Source organism: Filicampus tigris, chromosome 3, assembly GCF_054856515.1.
Source record: "Filicampus tigris isolate MCC_2025a chromosome 3, RoL_Ftig_1.0, whole genome shotgun sequence".
Lineage (NCBI taxonomy): Eukaryota > Metazoa > Chordata > Actinopteri > Syngnathiformes > Syngnathidae > Filicampus > Filicampus tigris.
The window spans coordinates 11,393,902-11,414,485 of record NC_141219.1 but is presented as its reverse complement, the minus strand read 5'-3'; the positions used below and the strand labels follow the sequence as shown (position 1 = coordinate 11,414,485).

At 40.8% G+C, this 20,584-nt stretch overlaps 3 protein-coding genes across 3 annotated transcripts; 2 read left to right on the top strand and 1 right to left on the bottom strand.

The window, feature by feature from the left end:
* Positions 1 to 70: 70 nt before the first annotated feature.
* LOC147149891 (uncharacterized) lies at positions 71 to 14,926 on the bottom strand. The gene is made up of 7 exons (XM_086025531.1): positions 14,316 to 14,926; positions 12,635 to 13,663; positions 11,180 to 11,364; positions 6,011 to 6,334; positions 4,826 to 4,987; positions 2,166 to 2,334; positions 71 to 1,284 (listed from the first exon to the last, which is right to left on the bottom strand). The coding sequence occupies exons 1-7, from the start codon at positions 14,428 to 14,430 to the stop codon at positions 458 to 460; spliced, it is 2,811 nt and encodes a 936-aa protein (XP_085881657.1). The 5' UTR covers positions 14,431 to 14,926; the 3' UTR covers positions 71 to 457.
* Positions 4,747 to 10,158, top strand: LOC147149892 (C-type mannose receptor 2-like). Its single transcript, XM_086024878.1, has 13 exons — positions 4,747 to 5,022; positions 5,970 to 6,181; positions 6,261 to 6,367; positions 6,503 to 6,624; positions 6,695 to 6,736; positions 6,904 to 7,059; positions 7,164 to 7,273; positions 7,632 to 7,746; positions 7,821 to 7,871; positions 8,434 to 8,549; positions 9,131 to 9,216; positions 9,301 to 9,478; positions 9,834 to 10,158. Exons 1-13 carry the CDS (start codon positions 4,932 to 4,934, stop codon positions 9,978 to 9,980), a joined length of 1,533 nt encoding a protein of 510 aa, XP_085881004.1. The 5' UTR covers positions 4,747 to 4,931; the 3' UTR covers positions 9,981 to 10,158.
* LOC147149890 (uncharacterized) lies at positions 14,802 to 19,828 on the top strand. Its single transcript, XM_086024891.1, has 2 exons — positions 14,802 to 15,561; positions 17,606 to 19,828. The coding sequence occupies exons 1-2, from the start codon at positions 15,435 to 15,437 to the stop codon at positions 18,643 to 18,645; spliced, it is 1,167 nt and encodes a 388-aa protein (XP_085881017.1). The 5' UTR covers positions 14,802 to 15,434; the 3' UTR covers positions 18,646 to 19,828.
* Positions 19,829 to 20,584: the final 756 nt, after the last annotated feature.

Here is a 20,584-nt window from a genome sequence, read left to right as displayed (position 1 = left end):
CATCTGTTCTCACTCATGCTCGCATTGTTTTCCAAAACAAAGGCAGAGCATAATTTCTGAAAGCTGTTTATTGGTCACTCACAGTTGAAGTCGACTGTAAAATTGACACATGAAACAAAAGAGAATTAAACACGCTATACTTAAACATGAAAAGGTTAGCCCGACATTTCGTGTAATGAAAGCCAGCTTGCATTTAATACGAAACGTCATAAGACAGTTGCTTATGTACAAACGTACAAAAACTCTGTAAAAAAGAACAACTTTGCCCCTTTTATTCATTTGCATAGAACTTACATTGACAAGAAGAAAAGAAAATCACAGATCACACTATCTAAACATGTTCCCATTTTCCATTTGATGAGTCCACTATTTACAAATCCCAATATAGTGATTAGGGAGTATTTAATGTGTCAATGATTTCCACCACTCCTCTTGTTTCTTCAGTTATTTTGCAGCTTCACTGAACGCCGCTCTTCTCCCCAGCACACGTGTGTCTCTTCACCTCACGCTTGACATAGAATCTTTTATTACACACACTGCAACTGAATGGCTTCTCACCAGTGTGTGTTCTTGTGTGTGTTATCAAAGTGCATCTTTGAGTGAATCCTTTCCCACAAAATGAGCAGGCAAAAGGTTTCTCTCCAGTGTGTGTTCTTTTGTGTGTTATTAAATGTCCCTGTGCAGAAAATTTCTTACTGCAAACTGAGCAGGCAAATGGTTTTTCCCCAGTATGTGTTCTTGTGTGTGCTTTTAAATGTCCCTTTTGAGTGAATCTTTTTCCACAGACTGAACAGGAATAAGGTTTTTCACCGGTGTGTGTTCTTGTGTGTACTATTAAATGTCTCTTTATCGAGAATCTTTTATTACAAACTGAGCAGGCAAAAGGTTTTTCTCCAGTGTGTGTTCTTGCGTGTCTTTTCAGCGATGAATTGTTGAAAAAAGTTTTGTCGCACTGATGACATTTCACGCGTTTATCAGTGTCATATGTCATATCACCTTCACAGTGTTCATCACCATCATTATCGTCAGAAGAGTGTGATGTCATGTCATCGTCACCTTGTGATAGTGACACGAACAGGCCGCCTGCTTGTAATCGTCCGCAGTGGTCTCCATCACCTTCTTCTTCATCACAATCTTCACTCTTGACAATGACAGTCATTGGAAAGTGTGTTATTTCAGCCTCCGGCTCTTCTTCTTTGATTTGACAGAGCAGCTCTTCTTCCCCTGTAATGTGAAGAGGCTCCAGTGCCTGCTGCTCAGGATGAAGATCTTGTTCAGTCATGTCTGCAGGAGACAAGAAGTTCAAAATAAATGGTTTGCTCAAGTCAAATCTCATGTTGTGACTTTGATTTGTGGCATTGTTTACACCAAGACAAGTCACAGGTTTATGATTTAAATTGAGTAAAGTTCTGTGACAAGTCAATTCGCCTTATTAATGCAGTCTTGCCAGTAGTATCTGGTCTTCATAAAGAGAGACAACCAATAAGGTCAAATGCAGTGGTACCTTGACCTATAGGTTCATGTCATTTTGCAATAAAACTAGTAAGTGATTTTGGTTCCTTTCGCGACCAAACTAGAAACTTATTTTACTTGAATATCAAAACAGAATTCCCGATTGAAATGAATTAAAATGGCATTGCACCGTAGAAACACCACAATTTATTTTAAAAAGGAGTAATAGCATATTTTTCCTAAAGTGATACTACCGTCGCTAAGTCACAACAACAGCACTTTGCTTGAGTAGACAATACCCTGGATAGGAAAACTGTAGTTGCAAATGTATGAATTGTTCCTTTTGACCGGGAAAAAATAATAATTTCAGATACCGGCAACACATCCAGTCTATCTGTTACTGTAAATGGAAAGAGGGTTTTCCATTCGAAGTGACAAAGTCATTGTCGCACTGAGGCAGATGCAGTCGGTAGAGTCCAACTCTCTACTGTAGACCAAGTTTATATATTTTTCAACGCCATCTCCACCTCGCTGACTTTTGAATGAACGTGGAGTTCTGTGCCCATTAATGATCCAACCACTGGCTTTTTGGTCCAAAGAGTCCCTCTAATTTAATCAGTCGATAAAACCTTTGAAAAATCAGTCTGCAGGTATTTCTTAGCCGAGTAGAACTAGAAAGTAGTTGCTAAACAAGTGAGAGCAAGTGAACAAACCTGCTCTGACAATGACATCTTGACGCTTCTCGAAAGCAGCGTCGAGTTGCTCGTTCTCCCCTTTGGTCCGAGAAAGAGCCTCCTCGTACTTTTCTTCTTTCACACGATTTGCACACATTTTATACGACAATATCCAAGCTTTACACACAATCTTAATCTCAGCTATGTGCTATTAACGTGTCTCTTTATTTGCGGTTAGCGAGCTAAGCTAAACTCTGAAGACGACTTAACGAGACCAGTTTATTCGGACACAAACTACAAGTTTTTATTCTTTGATCCAGTTAAGTAGTGATGGGACGTAATGTGTCAAGGAACTACGTGCAGTAACAAATCAGGAAGAAATATTTAATAAATCGCGTTTCGATAAACGAACCGCACACGAAAGAGCTTTAGCAGATTTTTGTACGGCAAGTCCACTTGGACAAATTACGTCTGTGTGGGCTGCACTATCGACACTAAACAAACTTGGGTACTACATACGAAGGGTTGTGTGATGTTGCATAAAAAACAGGAACTGTGAGGCAGATAGATGGATAGATAGATAGATAGATAGATAGATAGATAGATAGATAGATAGATAGATAGATAGATAGATAGATAGATAGATAGATAGATAGATAGATAGATAGATAGATAGATAGATAGATAGATAGATAGATAGATAGATAGATAGATAGATAGATAGATAGATAGATAGATGCATCTTGAGAGGGAAATTAGATCTACAAGTTTCATAGTTTTCAAACCTTTTCACGTGACCAGTGTTTGTAAAAAAAAAAAAAAGAGTGAGAGGTTTGCTTCATAGAAAATTTTAAGATAGCTTGACACAGAGTCACACTGGTTTGCAAATGCAATTTATTAATGCAGACACAGGTATATTCACAAATATTGCCTACTGGACCAAATCTAGATAAAAACACATAGTTTATTCTTTCCCTAAGTACTACACTGAACAAAAATATAAATGCACACTTTTGTTTTTGCTCACATTTGTCGTGAGCTGGAGTCAAAGATCTAAAACTTTTTCTACATCCTCCAAAAGCCATTCCCATCAAATATTGTTCACAAATCTATCTAAATCTGTGTTAGAGAGCATTTCTCCTTTGTCAAGATAATACTCACACCTCACAGGTGTGGCATATCAAGATTCCTTCTTACGTACATGGTCTTGTGTTATTTCAGCTTGCTTTCATTCCAGGTATGTACTTACAGATAGTCCAGTCCAGACGATACACAACTGCTTGACCTTGCGGTCATTTCAGTCTATTTACGTTGATGATTAGACAAAGAAGAGGCAAAAAGGACATTCAACATCACCTCACGACTTCAAGACCCTTCAATTCCCTCTTTTATGGCAGCAGCCAACCTGAGCAGGGATTTTACTAAACATGTCTGCACGCTGCGAGTATATTTATCCATTCACAGCAGATTCAGGAGCCGAGGTACTGTGGCAGCCTGCACATCTATTTGCACATTTTTTAACCCCTCAAAGTGGTGGAAACTTTACACTTGAATGCAAACAACATGCGCATTTCATGTATATCATCCAGTTCTCTCAGATGTGAGCATTCTCTATTTCCCGAATTAGTTGTAAACTTAACAACCACTGATAATTGCATATTGCAGATTGATGATAACACAATAGACAGTATAGAGTTAGACAAAAACAGATATTGAAGCTGACATGTTAGTGTGCCGATATAACACCCGACATTTAAGTTTACAACTAATTCGGGAAAAAGAGAATGCTCACATCGGTCAGCTTCAATATGTGTTTTTGTCTAACTCTATACTGTCTATTGTGTTATTATCAATCTGCAATATGCAATTATCAGTGGTTGTCTTGGAGTTTTGCACAGGAGAGAATTTAGTTTAAGCTTTTCTTGTTTTCGTTGTAGATTAATGGAGATATGGATGGATGATCTTAACTCGTTTTTGATTCACAGGTAGTTTATTTTACCACGTTGTTCACCAAAAAATCATTAAAAATGTCATCAGAACCATGAATAAACTGTAAACAAATGGTCTAATTTTTGAATATTCGTTATTTTTAAAGAATTTTATCAAACCTCATCACCTAATTAATCAAATGTTAAATGTTTTACTAACGCAATTTAAGATTTTGTCCTTCCCTTGGTATTTTTTTTTGTGGTTCTCAATACGTTATGTGAAAATATCTCATGTAACCTATACAGCGCTTGTTGCAACAGCGGTTATTCTAAATGCGTTATGTAAATGAAATTGAGTTGACAACTTGACCACTGTTTTGAGTTGATGATTTGAAAGAACTCAATGGGCCGATACGATGACATGAAGACATTTGGACAAACACGGAACTAAGCAACCTCGTGAAGGCGCCGAAATGAAAGCACCAAAAGCGGCAGCAGGTGTGACTGTGACGTTGCTCGACCCGGTCAAGATGTCTGCATGCACTTCGACTTTCGCCTTTCATCCCTCACGAGTGTGAAAGATGTCTATTACACGGCGTTTTTCTTCCAAAACGAATCTAAGCGTTTCCTTTTCTTCAAACGCTTATTGGAGGCTTTTGAAATTACGTCACCAAGCAAAACATTGATTCATGACGAACGTTATTTGCGCTCTGCTGAGACGTAGCGTGAGCGCGTCCTCGGACCGACAACCTCAGTTGAGTTTGACGATACTGCCCGAGATCGTCCGGACTGAATCTGCCGCGCTGCGAATTGAGCGTCACCAGCTGCTGCGCGTCTTCCGGCTGAGTTGACCGAGACGGTGTTGAACTCGCCCAACATGGGGATGCGGCTCTTGGAGACGCTCGTCTTGATGCTCGTCGTAGGACTCGTCGCCTTTGTCACATTTGGCATGTGGTGGACGCATACATGTGAGTACATGATAGGACGAAAGGGGCTTTTTCTCTTTTGAGTTTGTTTCACAACATTAATGGAGTTGTGGTCTTTTAATTTAGAGTTCAATTTTATAATCCGAGTTTTTTCTTTAAGAACGTTATTTTGTGTGTTTTTTTAATATTTGAAGATTTTTATTTTGATCGTTTGATGACAAAGTAATGTATTCGACTATTCAAATAATGTCGAAATGACACTGTTGTGTCCAGAAAGAAAATATGACCAGTGTACGCTGTACTCCTGACGCGTGATGGAAGCGCAACGCGTCATAATCTTATTCTCGTGGTTTCTTTTGTGGAATCATATTAAAATGAAATCTGATAGTCAAAAACAAAAACAATCGGTGGAAATGAGAATCATTCTTTATTTGTCTATAAAACAACGAAAGCTGCATGGCATCCCATTCGTTGTATTTACATACATTGACGTATCTTACTGTTTGATGAAAGTTAGTGTCAATTTTGATTTCAACCGCCTGCGTTTGATATGGACTTTGTTGACCTGTAGCGCCTCCCGGAGGGCAAAACTTAAAAAAACGATCCACCAAGCGTTGACATCCCACCAAATCTTGGAAATTTAATTTTAATCCTTGAAATTTCTCATTAAATTATCGGTCAATTGATTTATTGGTAAAAACATTTTAAGTCAAGTCAATGATGCTTTTAGGCTAGCGTAATCAAGTGGGGATGGTTCCAATTTGCTAAGTGTCAAAGTGCAAAGTTGCCGTCTTGGAAGGAACACTGAAAATGACCTATGTGACGTTAAAATGGCCATTCCCTCCAAACAAAATGGCGGACTTATTGTAACGCCACGATAGCACCACCTCGTGCCTTCATGGGGAACTGCATGAAGAGCAAGAACATGCGAATGTCATAAGATAAGTGTGCACTAATCCGTCAAACTAATTGGCAAAATGTGTCCTCAGCCAATCCGGTGTCAGAGTGTGACCCGGGGTGGTGCCAGTACCATTCCAACTGCTACAAGAAGATGATCGGCACCAGTGATTGGCTGGAGGCCCGCAACGAGTGCATCAATGAGGGCAGCGACCTGGTCTCCATCAACTCGTTGGAAGAGGAAAACTTTGTGAAATGTGTAATGGGCAAGCACATCCCGTTCTGGATCGGACTCTCCAATCTGGTGAGATGGAGGCATGAGCAGTTGTTGACTCTGTAGTCTGTACTGGTACTCGACTGACAACCGGGTTTGGTTTCCGCAGAGATGCAACGGTTTCAGGTGTGGCTTTGAGGGAAGCCAGGACATGTCTTGGTCCGACACCGGTTTGACGGCGACCTACACCAACTGGGACAGGAGTCAAAGTGTTGGGTAAAAAGTCACGTTTTTGTGCGCTTTGATTGTGCAGGCAGGGACACATTGAAATTTTGAACTACTTTTCAAAATGGAAAACCCACATATGACAACTTTTGTTGGCCCCTTTGTCAGTGTCACTTCTCCCAACAGACTCACAGATCAGTCCTGCACGTACATTGACCAAAGGGCTTTTGTGTTTTGGGACACTGACAAGTGGAGACGTGGCCAGTGTGAATACATGTTGGCGTTCATGTGCAAACGGCCGCTAAAAGGTAAGCCTGTACGTCCGTTATTTTGACGTTAAAGAAAAAAGAGAGGCATAGTCACAATCCATTCTTGCAGGCGGCCTGAATGGACGGCAACGCTCCAACAAAAAACTGGAGAGTGAGTTGTATGCTACTTTCCCTCCTTCATTGTCCTGTCATGATATTGACCACGGACTGCATATTAATAACTTCTCGGTCGTGTTTATCTTGTAGCCAAAGCATACATTGTAGTTTTTAAATTGTGAGGTTTAATTCATTCTACTAAATGGTTCTTGGGGGCTTTAGCTTCCTATTGCGACTCTGGCGAGTTCCTGTATGGCGATTTTTGCTATCATATCGAGATGTCACTTCGAAGTTGGCAGGAAGCCGAGAACCTCTGCGTTGGACGGGGAGGTCACCTGGCGAGCGTCCACTCAGTCGAAGAGGGCAACTTCTTGATTGGTGAGTGCCAACACTAACTGGCAATGCCATTAAAGATCCCACACTGCTTCATAATTTCCATCAGGTTGTTCTTGTGCTAAAACTCTTGTTCTCCTTTTCTCAAGATCACCTGCCAAAAGGAACAAATCCTATGCACCAAATGTCAGTACTCATGCCTTTTGTGGGTCTCAAGAAGAAGAACAAGAAGTTTGAGTGGAGTGACCAAACACCTGCAGTAAGTGAGGCATTCTTAAGTGTTGTAAATTGCATGAGTTAAGTTGTTAAAAAGTTATAAATGAGAAAGTGTCATCAGATGGAAAAAGTCACTTTTACAAGAATTGTCATCATGTTTACCAGAATAAAAATGGTGTATTTTAGTTGTACAAATTAGGACGAAGTTGGAACTTTATCAGAATGGTCTCAGAATTTACAAGAAAATTGAAATCATAAAGTGGTCAGTATCTTAGAAAAAAAGAACAATATGCGAAAAGTTAAATGGTATATTGATTGTGGCGCAAAGGCGATGGGAAGCCATCCTGACTGACTGCGGACGCACAACAAGCTCAAAGTCGCGTCTCCAATGTGGTCCACAGAACAACATCGAGTGGAAGCAAGGATATCATGGCGAAGACTGCGCAGTTCTGCGCAGTGATGGGCAAATCCAAGACGTGTCCTGCTTTGACCGTCTGCCATCCCTCTGCAAAAAAGGTCCAAAAGTCATGAGCGCTAATTTTGCATGCAATGTACTCGCTCAGATTGGATCCCTTCTTGCATCTCTGCAGCCAAGCGCCAAGGGCCTCCTCCCGCCAAGCCCGTCATGCAGCCAGCAGTAGGTGGGCATCACCCACTGCACTGAGACCTCCGAGCAGGAACACATCAAAAGTCATTTTTAGAATTTCCAAGAATTGAGACTGCTGTGTCAATGTGCTTCTTTGGATAAGCTATGGATTGGCGGAATGTAAAGTTAGGTGTCGGCCATCAGTGACAATTGATCACTCAGACTCCTAGCGAGCAAGTGGGTGCTAGAAATACTGTACAAGTAGACGATGAGATTCTACACACAAAACAAAAAAGAGCATTATTTCATAAATTAAAATCAGCAATCGTGTATGAAAGAAATCCTGACCACGGACTGCATATTAATAACTTCTCGGTCGTGTTTATCTTGTAGCCAAAGCATACATTGTAGTTTTTAAATTGTGAGGTTTAATTTATGCTTACGCCATGTTTGCTTGGACTTGTGCTCGCGTGTGCCCCCTGTGGCTACCCCTTCGTGTAAATTGCATCACCGTGGCAACCCCGCTGAAAGAATTTGGATTGTGCCCCCCTACGTGTGTGATACTCCACTGATTCTCGCCATGTGTTGATAATCCACGATTGGCTTTCCTCTTGCAGGAAAGACATGGCTGACCTATCAGGAAGTAGACGTCTCAGAGGATTTATCTAATCACCAGTCATGTTTCTCAAACAACAGCAATGGCTCGTGCACGCTTGTCATCAAGGCTCATAAGGTGAGTAAATATTTTTTTGCAACACTCCACAATTTTGGTCCTGCAATTGGAATGAACATTGCTCAACACATTCAAATGTCACACTATAGCAGTGGTACCCCGACTTACAAGCGGCCCCGTTATGCAAACCATAGATTTTGAGCTTCAGGCAGGCCTGAGTGAAATGACAAAAAAGGTTATGACCGGGACAAAGAGTCAAACACATCAGAAGAAAATGAAAACATTGGCAAGAAGCTGCTGCAGGCCACCTCTCACGCCCAAACTAATTGGATTCGCTCCATTAAAAGCACCAATGCAACAGTCTGGATTGAAATTGTGCACATTTAATTTTTGACACTTTGTTATGTTTTATGCAATGCAGTGCTGCTTGTCATGATGAAAAACATGCAAGCAAATTGATTGTTTTTTTTGAGCGGAGCCTGATTCATTTTAATGGGGCAACTCAATTCACTATACGCAATAAACATTTTCCCCGTGGCCCAAATTGACACTATCCCACAATTCCATATTTTGCATGAAAAATACCACACAAATTACTTTCTCTGGTCACTGTAACTTCTCTCATTTGTGTTTGTGTGCAGAAAGGTCAATTCATAGTGCTGATTCCCAACGGTCTCAGTAAGAGACGCAAAATCGTCATCAGAGGACGAGTCAATCAGGAAGCAAAGTAATAGGCCATGCCCCTACTTACCATGACAACATGGTGTGTTTCTCTTAACCAAGACCTTACTTTTGTGCATTTGTGTTGCAGGCTTATCGTTAAAATGATGGCACGTGACAAGCGTGTCAACACTTCGACCGTGCTGCACCTGACGTCTGACTTGGGTAACAGAAAGATCAAGCTGTTGGTTAAAGGTGGCACCTTGGCGGGCACAGAAAAGCAGTTTTCTGAACAAAGCTTCCCCTTTAGACCTGGACTCAACTTCAAGGTCACGTGACTCACTACGTCATAGCACACAAGTCTTCATTCCTGCGCTATGACTCACTTTGTCATAGCACACAAGTCTTCATACCTGCACTATCTGTTGAGCAATTTGGTCTCAGAGGTTCGAGGTTTAAATCTTGGCCATGGCCTTCTCGTATGGTTTGCTTGTTCTGCCCGTGGTACTGGCTTTTTTTCTAACATCATTGAAGCCCAACAACTTCTCGTTTGGGGCCTACATGTGCCCAGACTTTGACTGGCGACCATTCAGTCCATCAATTGTCTGCTTGCATTCTAAAAAAATAATAATTTACTGGTTAAAGAGCGCTTTTTGTTCACCATGCTGTCTTGTCCTCATTCAGATTGTCATCCAGTATGACGCCGACGCCTTCCGCGTGACCATCAACGACATCCACCAGATGTCGGACCAAAGTCACAATGTTGACTTAGGAAGCATCGAAGAGCTGTATGCATCGGATGTGTCACTGACTAACGTCATGCTGATGTGACACTCTGACTGCCACTTCCTCTCCATGAATCCACTTCCTGTATGAATGGCATCATGCTAACAGCACTTAGCTCAAGTGTAACATGTTTATTTTAGTACTCACCGGTGCCGCCTTCTGTTGTATTCTACAAGGTGCCTTGTCACTTGTTAAAAAGACAATAAAAGTATTCCAGCATGCACCAGAACATTTCATTGGCTGAATAAGGTTTCCATGGCAGCATTTGTTGTGTTGATTTGACAATGGTGACCCTCCTGAGTCTTAGTAGGCTACGAAGAGTGGAATGTCACTGGAAATAACATTACAATGTATGTAAAAAAAAAAATGGTCTCATGAAAAAAGTACTGTAATGTGAAGCACTTTTTTAAAAAATGTGCACGGATGGGGTTAAAAAGTTTAATCAAACCCATGCACCAAAATTTAGCAGTAGAAATCCATCCATTATCAATACCGCTTCTCCTCACAAGGGTCGCGGGGCGTGCTGGAGCCTATCCCAGCTGTCTTCGGGCAGTAGGCGGGGGACACCCTGAATTGGTTGCCAGCCAATCGTAGGGCACAGAGACAAACATCCGCACTAACAATAGAAGTAGAAATCATTTTATAGAAATCAATTTCTAAGAACATTCTAGGCTTCATCCCCCTTAAAAGGTCGAACGCCACTGGAGTGCACTGGAAGCAGGTGAGGAAAACACTCAACCTTTCTCCTGATATCACGTGGCCGTCATGCGGTTGACTCATTGATTTTATGGAAGCTCTCGTACCTTTTAAAAGACAAGTTACTTTATGGGTGAAATTCAGTAGGTGTCGACAATCCAGCTCAACATAATGACAACTGTTTTTCCTTAGACGTTGAATTGTAATTTCAACCAACATTAAAGACTTAACATCTTTTTTAAACACCGATCAAGATAATCTGCATAACCTGGATAACGATCCTGATCATTTGAATCTGGTGTGCTGCAGCAAGGAGAGATGGAAAACAGGCAGGATAGCGGCCCTCTGAAGATGATGAGGATCCCTGATAGAGAAGATGAGCCTTAACTATTAGTCACTACTTGCCATTCTCCTGCCAAATTCAAAGCATTTGCTTGCCTCCAAACCCTGGTTGGAGGCTTTTAAAATGACATCACAAAGGGAGGCACATTTCCTCAGGATGAATGTTCTTTGCACTCTGCTGTGACGTCGTATGGAAGCATCCTAGCCGGACCCGAGAGGCAACAGCAGTTGAGCTCGTTGAACTCCCGTGTTGGCTGCCATCGTACGGACGAGTCTGCCAAGCTGTGTCGCGAGCTGCTGCGCGTCTTCCCGCCGTGATGCAGTTGAACTCGCCGAACATGAGGACGCGGCTCATCTCTGTGTTCATCGTGGTGCTCTTCGCTGTTGTCACCTTGGGCATTTGGTGGACGCATGAATGTGAGCCAATATTCACTTAATTCATTCGGGACGTTTTAGAGTTCAAATATATCATTGAGGTTTTGATTCTTAGGAAGTCATCTCATGTCGTGTAGGCCTACTTTCTGCCATCTAAAAGAAGCTATTTGTTCTGTCTGACACCATAAGTTGCTAGCATAGATAGATGGACAAAGACATATTGTTTGTTAGGAATACTTTGTAACCATCCATCCATTATCAATACCGCTTATCCTGACAAGGGTCGCGGGGCGTGCTGGAGCCTATCCCAGCTGTCTTCGGGCAGCAGGCGGGGGACACCCTGAACTGGTTGCCAGCCAATCGCAGGGCACACAGAGACAAACAAACAACCGCACTCACAATCACACCTAGGGGCAATTTAGAGAGTCCAATCAACTTACCATGCATGTTTTTGGAATGTGGGAGGAAACCGGAGTACCCGGAGGAAACCCACGCAGGCACGGGGAGAACATGCCAACTCCACACAGGGAGGCCGGTGCCGGGATCGAACCCATGACTTCTGAACTGTGAGGCAGACGTGCTAGCCAGTCGACCACCGTGCCGCCACTTTGTAACCAATAGAGTGAAATTTGATAATTTCCCGCGGCACACCATAAGAGCTCTCATGACACACAAGTTTGCTGTAGTGGAAGCACCTCTGGAAACGGCCAAAGTGACCCTAAAATGGCCGCTTCCTTCTAGCAAAATGGTGGATTTGCTGTCCCATTTTACACGACTTCTTCCAACAGCCTCACAGATGAGTCCTGCACGTACATCAACCAAGTGGCTTTTAGTTCTTGGGTAAATGGCAAGTGGACACGTGGCCTGTGTGGGTCTTCGTTGGCGTTCGTGTGCAAACGCCAGCTGAACGGTGAGCCTCACATCCGTCATCATGTTAACTTTAAAAAAGAAAAGTGCAATCACACCGTCTTCCTGCAGGTGACCCTGATGGATGGGTGCCTCCCAACAAAAAACTGTAGAGTGAGTTGCACCAATGCTATTTTTTTGCCCTTCATTGCCCTGTCAAGATTTTCTGTTTCATTTGTAAATGTTTCTCTGGGGCTTTAGCTTTCAATTGCGACTGGCATGCATGTGGTAAAAAAAATGTTAACCAAAAAAATCACAAGAGGCATCTACCGGCAGGACCATCAACAACGCAGGTCTTAAAAATGCCTAAATAGTGATTAGGGACCGTTGAATGACTCAATACTTCCCAACACAGCTTCAGTTTCTTTGTTTTATTTAGCAGCTTGATCGGCAACTGCTGGTCTCACCAGCACACTTGTGTCTCTTCACCTCACGCTTGACATGAAATCGTTTATCACACGCAACGCAGCTGAATGGTTTCTCACCGGTGTGTGTTCTTGTGTGTGTTGTTAAACTTGTCTTTCTAGAGAATCTTTTACGACAAAATACGCAGGCAAAAGGTTTCTCCCCGGTGTGTGTTCTAATGTGCGTATTTAAATGTGTCTTTATTGAGAATCTTTTACCACAAACGGAGCATGGAAATGGTTTTTCTCCAGAGTGTGTTCTTGTGTGCCTTGTTATATTTTCCTTTGCAGAGAATCTTTTGCCACAAACTGAGCAGGCAAAAGGTTTTTCTCCAGTGTGTGTTCTTGTGTGCATTGTTAAACTTTTCTTTTCAGAGAATCGTTTATCACAAACTGAGCAGGCAAACGTTTTCTCCCCTGTGTGTGTTCTTGTGTGTGCTATTAAATGTCCCTTCTGAGTGAATGTTTTACCACAAACTGAGCAGGAATACGGTTTTTCTCCTGTGTGAGTTCTTGTGTGCATTGTTAAAGTTGCCTTTCTTGAGAATCTTTTACTACAAACTGAGCAGGCAAAAGGTTTTTCTAATGCGTGTGTTCTTGCGTGTCTTTCCAATGATGACTCATTGAAAAAAGTTGTGTCACACTGAGAACATTTCACATGCTTCCTGTCAGTGTGACATGTCATATCCCCTTTAGAGTGTTCAGCATCATCACCACCGTCATCGTCATCAATGTCAGAAGAGTGTGTTCTTAAGCCGTCACCATCTGAAAGTGGTGGAATGAGGTCATGTGTCTGGGATCCTCCACAGTGGTCTCCATCAACTTCTTCACTCTTTATACTGACAACAGTCAATGGAAACATGGTGACTTCATCCTCCTTCTGCTCTTCTTTTTTAATGTAGGCAGGCTCCCCTTCCTCTTTAAAGTGTGATAAATCTGGCTCCTTTTTAATGTAAGGGTGCAGTGGCCCCTGCTGCTCAGGACCAAGAACTTCTTCACTGACATCTACAGGACACAAGAAGACAAACATGCATGGTCAAGTCAAGCCTTGATCAGTCAAGTCGCGTATGTGACTACGATGTATTATTGTTTTGACAATGTTTAAGATCATGTAAGACATACTTTATTGTGCGCCGAAGAGGAAATTCAGGTGTTATAGCAGTCAAAATAAATAAGAATAGCTTAAATACTTTAAAGTTTTTAGAAATTGACCCACCGAAAATGTTTCTTGTCAATAAAAAACTGTCTTCTGCTATGCACAATATGAATTTAAGAAACAAACCCTGTTGATTAATTTAAAAAAGAAAAACAATTGGTTGCTCGTTATAGCTGCAGCCCTACACTCAGCCAGGCTGTTTTATTGTCGTGTATTTTTTTTGCTTTAAAAAAAAAACTTGCAAAAAAATTGCTCCTCAAAATTTGTAATTTGCTCCTCAAATGTCATTGAGTGACATTTGCAAAATTACTCATTGAAGAATAAGTTATTTCGAGCCAACGAGTTAGTAAAGTATGTTTCTGTAACGTGCTTCAAACTCTTATTCAACGTGCTCCCTTCTTACTTTGAGCAGCTGCCCACGGGTCGTCGCAAACCCTTGGTGACTTCCTTACACCTCTGAAAAGTAGTCACGAAACAAATGGGAGTCAAAAGTAAACTAACCTGCTGCGTGGAACACATGATGCTGCTTGCAAATAGCGTCTATTCGTTGTCCTTCGCTCTCTTTTGCCTGACAGATGTCCTCCTCGTACTCTTCCTTCACATTTTTTGCACACATTTTCACACGATAATCACATCATCTTACAGTCACACTCGGCTGGCCGACGTGCTGTCAACAAATGCTTATTTTTCTAGTGTCTAGCAGGCTTAGCTAAGACAAACTAGGCCGAGGCGCATTAACGTGCACGAAAACGATTTTATCCAGAGACAAATATTTAAGTAAAGATATATTGGTCCAGCAAAGTAGTGATGGTCATATATTATCAAGGCACCACTACGCCCAGGTACTAAGTGAGGACGAATGATTTAGCGCAGCTCGTGAAGTTGCGTAAAATTTCAGACCTGCAATGGAAGTAGTACGGCAACTCTACTTGGACAAACTACGTGCCAGGAACACGGAAGTCGACAGAGAATCAAAATAATGTGAGCGAGCGTGACATCGTCAGTAGAGTTGAATACAAAAGAAAGTGCGGCTCAAAATAGCTTTAATGATCCACGTGGCAAAAAAGGGTAAAGTGCCCAGCTCTGCTATTTAGATGACACGACTGCTGAATTTGGCTACTTCCGGAGTTAAAACAGATACATCAGTTCTATCCCTGAACCGAAGTTATTAATACATGTAATTTGATAAATTCAGCTTTATGTGTTGTCTGAAAACCTGAAAAAATACCTTAGGCAGTTTTAGGAAGGTTTCGAAGCAGGCACCACCCACCTACGTGTTTTGTCCTAACGTCATTGCCGTTGCTTGCTATCGGCTAAACTGTTGCCTAATGAGCATGCCCAGGACCCGTCAGCGGATTATGGCTTGGGCACGCGCTTCACTAAATATTTTAACTGAAAGAGTACCGAACGAACTTAACATTAGTACGTCCATTACTATTTAATTTGGATTCAAGAAGAATCAATTAAGCCGTCATGTCAGGATAAACTCGTCTGGGTACACGTTGAAGCATCTCTGGCTAATAATAATAGCATAGCATAGCTTGCTCGCAGCTAACCAAAAAGCAACACATCGCTCAGAAGTGATCAAGTGATGCAAAGTGATGCGATTGTCTCCTGAACATGTGTGCAAGAAAGACAGCAGAGTACAAGGAAAAACTTTGTGAAACAAAAGAGGATATCAAGCCAAGACAACAACAACTGGGCGTCCTTTGCAAATTGGAGCCTCGATTTGCGTCAATCAGTGCAGGTTTGTTTACGTCTCATTCTAAATTGTTGCCGTGATTAAAATATTCCTTTTTTAATTCTTCTGCTCTCAAAGGCTTTCTTCCTTGACGAGTCAACCACTGTTCAACAAATGTTATTATCTACACGTCCATCACAAATGAACACATTTTTGGGGTGAAAATCTGTGACAAAAGTATACAATTACACGGTGTCCAAAATACTTAACTTCATCTATAAAACACGCATTTATCATGGATACATACCGTTTCGCCTTCTAAACTGGAATTTAGGAGTAATTAGGAGAAGTTGAAGATGTTGCCGTATGCACCTCGTGCTTTCGTCTGTTTCATTCAACTACCCTATATAACTCTTGCCACTAAATGCAACCCTTTAAGTATAACACTAGGGGCACAGTAACCCAAGTACAATCAGGGAAGTAACTAAGAGACCGCCATGTTTACTTCAATTTCTTGTGCATATTCATGTCTGGTGCCACTAAAAGTGTATCAAGTGACTAACAGATACAAGAGAAAACATGGAATGCCGAGAAGCGTAATTTTTGGCAGTACAAAGCCCCAGCTACAGTATTTATGTAAGAAAATGTGCTGTGATTTATCATCAATTCAGTTTAAAGATGTACATATTGAAAAACTCAAAATGCGTACTGGTCATTCTCAGACATGTTTTATTCAGTATCATTGTTCTTTGTACCATGTACATGAACTACAGCCATAACATTTATACTAATAGAATGTTAACACAATACATATCAATGTGCAGGGCGCTTTATAAAAATGTATATTCATGTAATTGTACAGTGCATTTATACATTTTATTTCCTTGGGACGCAAATGGCACCAATTTGATGTAATAGACTGTACAGTACCAGTTAAAAGTTTGGAAACACCTTCAAATTCAAATGATCTCAAACACATCAAGAAATTCAAGCATACTTGATAATGCACAGCTGTGAACCTAAAGTCATTGCTCGCCAGGAAGCATCATAAAGCAAGATGTGCAAAGCTGTTATCTGGGCAAACGGTCTGTACTTTGAAGAATATCAATTCTAAAACATATGTTTTGATTAACATTTTTTTTGTTGGCCTAATAATTCCATCAATATTTCTTCATGATGTCAATGACAGTATTCATCTACAAATTAGGACATTTTTTAAAAATGAAAATAAACATTGCGTAATGGAATGCTCTTAATTGTCACGTTGCAAAGCAAGGAAATTGACTTAACAGACATAATTTGTCCAAAAAACAAGGAACAGGGTACTCACTTTTCAGTGAAAACACGAGGGAGGAGGAATAAAAGCGAGGCTAGGCTGGAGCTAGTCTGTTTAGCATAGTTTTGAGTTTGACAAAAAAAAACTCAGCACATGCAGCATACATTAAAAAGACATAGACAACAGACCTCAAGACTTGTACAAGTAGCAAGCGTTGAGGATGGATGGGCGAGGAATGGCGTGATGTGACGTAACCAGTCTGACTCGCAACTTAGTCCATTCGAGCGCATCCGCAGTTCAGGTCCCATCACGGGAAGGGTTGTGAGTATCCAACGGAGACAGTGATATCAGGGTTGTGTCGACGTGTGATGATCGTGAATGTGTACGCATGTCAGAGTGTTCTCAACTGCTCCTCCAGTCATATGGTCTACGGAGACGTCCTTGGACATATCAGTCTGGGACAACGGAAGGAGGGGGAAGGACGCTGGCATCCAAGCAGTAGTTTTCATCCAGGGGAAAGTCCAGATGACCGATGTTTTGGGAACAGGCCGACAGCAATTTGGTCAGCTTTGAAGCCTTTACCCTGTGTCTCTCAGTGCATCAATTAGCCGAATTAGCAATCCGTTTTTCTCTCCTCTCTGGGTCAAAAGAGATACAGTATTTGCAAAAGTTGAATCAAGGCAACTGGGCTCGTCTTTGTTGGAGACTTTTCACTTTTAATCCAGTAGGCTTCTTCGGTCCTTCTATTATCTTAAAAATGGTTCAAATATTTTAGATGCAGTAATACACAACGTCAAAGTCACAACATGAGACTTATTTTCTTGTGTCCTGCAGACCTCAAAGAAGAAGATCTTGGTTCTGAGCCGCAGGAGCCAGAGTCCCGCCAAATTAAAGAGGAGGAGGAGCCAGAGTCTGCCCAAATTAAAAAGGAGGAACAGCCACAACCTCCTCACATTAAAGAAGAAGAGCAGGAGGAGGAAATCAACAAGTTTCCATTGACTGAAGTCAGGGTGAAGAGTGAAGACGGAGATGGAGACCACTGTGGAGGATTCCAATCCGACAGCCTCTTAGCGCCACTTTCAGATGACGACGACATCATATCACACTCTTCTGACACTGACGTCGATGATCATGAACACTCGAAAGGTGATATGACACATCATACTCATAATGGACGAGTTAAATGTTCCCTGTGTGACAAAACCTTTGTCAGCAAGTCAAACTTGAAAAAACACACAATAACACACACTGGGGAAAAACCTTTTGCCTGCTCAGTGTGTGGGAAAAGATTTTATCAGAAGGCAGATTTAACAAGGCACACAAGAACACACACTGGGGAAAAACCGTTTCCCTGTTCAGTTTGTGGTAAAATGTTTTCTCTAAAGCAAAGCTTAATAAGTCACACAAGAACACACACTGGGGAAAAACCTTTTGCCTGCTCAGTTTGTGGGGAAAATTTTGCACAAAGTTACACTTTAACAGCGCACACAAGAACACACTCTGCAGAAGCTCACACAAGAACACAGACTGGAGAAAAACCTTTTGCCTGCTCACTATGTGGTAAAAGGTTATCTAGTAATCGGCAATTAATAAATCACTTAGCAACACACACTCGAAAAAAACATTTTGTTTGCTCAAATTGTGGTGAAACGTTCTTTTACAGGAAGGATTTAAGAAAGCACAAAGTAACGCACACTTCATTTGCCTGCTCCGATTGTGGTAAAATATTTTCTCGAAAGGGAAATTTAACAGTTCACAAAAGAATGCATACTGGGGGAAAATATTTTGACTGCTCAGTTTGTGGTCAAAGATTCTCTTCAACGACATGTTTAACGAGACACACACAAACACACACTTGGAGAAAACACTTTTGACTCTTCTGTATGCGGTAAAAGGTTTTTGATTAAGGGAGAATTAGAAATACACATGAGAACACATTGGGGAGAATTTGTTCACTTGCAGTGTGTACTCGAAGATTCTTTGGTATGGATCAGGACACAAGTTTGCTTGTAAAAAGAGCAGTGATCAGTGAAGCTGCAGAATAAACTGAAGAAACGTCATCTGTGTTGGAAATCACGGACGCCTTCCCTGCTCCAGCAAAAAGATTAGTAATTTGTCTGCGAGGGCACATATTCTCTTTGAACAAGAATGAGTTAATAACAATGCGGTTATGATTTAATTACTATATCATGAGACAGACAAAAGGCAGTGAAAGCAATTGACGTATCTTCTTCTAAATAATGTTCATAATTGTTCCAGTTTAATATGATCAGGACTGATTTTTTTATGCCAAACATTTTTGTAGGTTTACTTCTGTGCTGTTCACTCCCCACCCCTCCTGAAAAAAGATTTCTTTCTCGTCGGATTTCAACCGAAATTAATACTTAATATTAGGGCCCTAGAGAATTTCGGGGGGATTATGATGCAGAGTCTATTATTTGGCTGGAAAAAAAATACTGATAATCAAATATTCATCCAATTAAGTTTAAAAATATGTACTACTTTTTTGTGCTCTGTATAGCCTGATGTACCATTTTCACTTAAAAATGTATTCATAAAAAAAAGATCATACAGAATTGATATTAATTTCATGAAATTAATATCAATTTTGTATGATAATTTTTCCAATTGTTTATAAAACACATTTTGTATAGAACACAAAATAAAATGAATACAATATTACATAAAATGAAACACATGAAAAACATTTTTTTACTTTGCATTTAAATGTCTTAGACTCTTTTGTTTTTCAATGCCTTTCAAATAGTTGGGTTGCATTTTTTTGAATGTGCTAAGTGCTATATAAATAAATTTGATTTGATTTGAATTGTTTTTTTTAACAATGTGAAGCATATTTGAGTTACCTTGTGTCTGGAATGTGCACCATAAACAAACCTGCCTTGTCTTGCCTTATTATTATTACTCGCATTATCTTGTTGCATCATGAAGCTTCTACCAATTGATTTATATGCATTTTTCTGTCAATTGTCAACATTAGAATTTTGGAAGTCACAGCTGTAAATAAACTATTAGTTTTATCTCTGCTGCTTTGGCAAACCGGACTTTATTTATACTTATTTTACTTGCCACAGTCCATCAGCAACACCTCAAAATCTTTTTCCTTTTCTTCCTGCTTAGATGTTAGTTTTCCTCGTGCCCCTATCAATCGTGCTTCCTTATGGGTTTTTTTGTGTTTTTTACTTTGTTTGCTTGCTCCAGTTTTGTTGCTGCTGGGTCAGTCTAATTTTTCTGAAGGGCTGACATCTATTTTTTGTGTCCATCTAAATGTTTGCGTAAACCCGGATGTCAATCATAGTACGTAGCACTTCAAATTTATGCTCCTATTTTTAAATTCAAAATTGCACCACGTCAACTGACAGACTGACGCTACACAACTTCATGAATGTCACATTAACAGGCAACTTAGGCCCAACAGGCAATGGCTAATCACAACAGTGTATTTGTATTTGAATGACGCGACTTCTAAATATGGCTTCATCAGTATTTAAAAAAAATCTAACACTCAAATTGAATTATTACAAACTAAAAGATTCTTACCTATGCGCTCAGGCAAAATTTCCGTGCTTTATCCTAATGTAAGATGGCGGACCTGTTGTACAATGCGCATGCGCAGTGCAGATTGTGTAAGTGCTACTACCTGCGGTGGCTTGAACAGTCGCTTCACTCTTTTTTAAGTTAACAAGTCACGCACATTTTAAAATATATTTTTTTAAATTCCATGTTTTTTTTAACCAGATGCTTTCTAATGTATAACACATTTTATTTCCAGGGTCATTCCACTGTGGACTATTA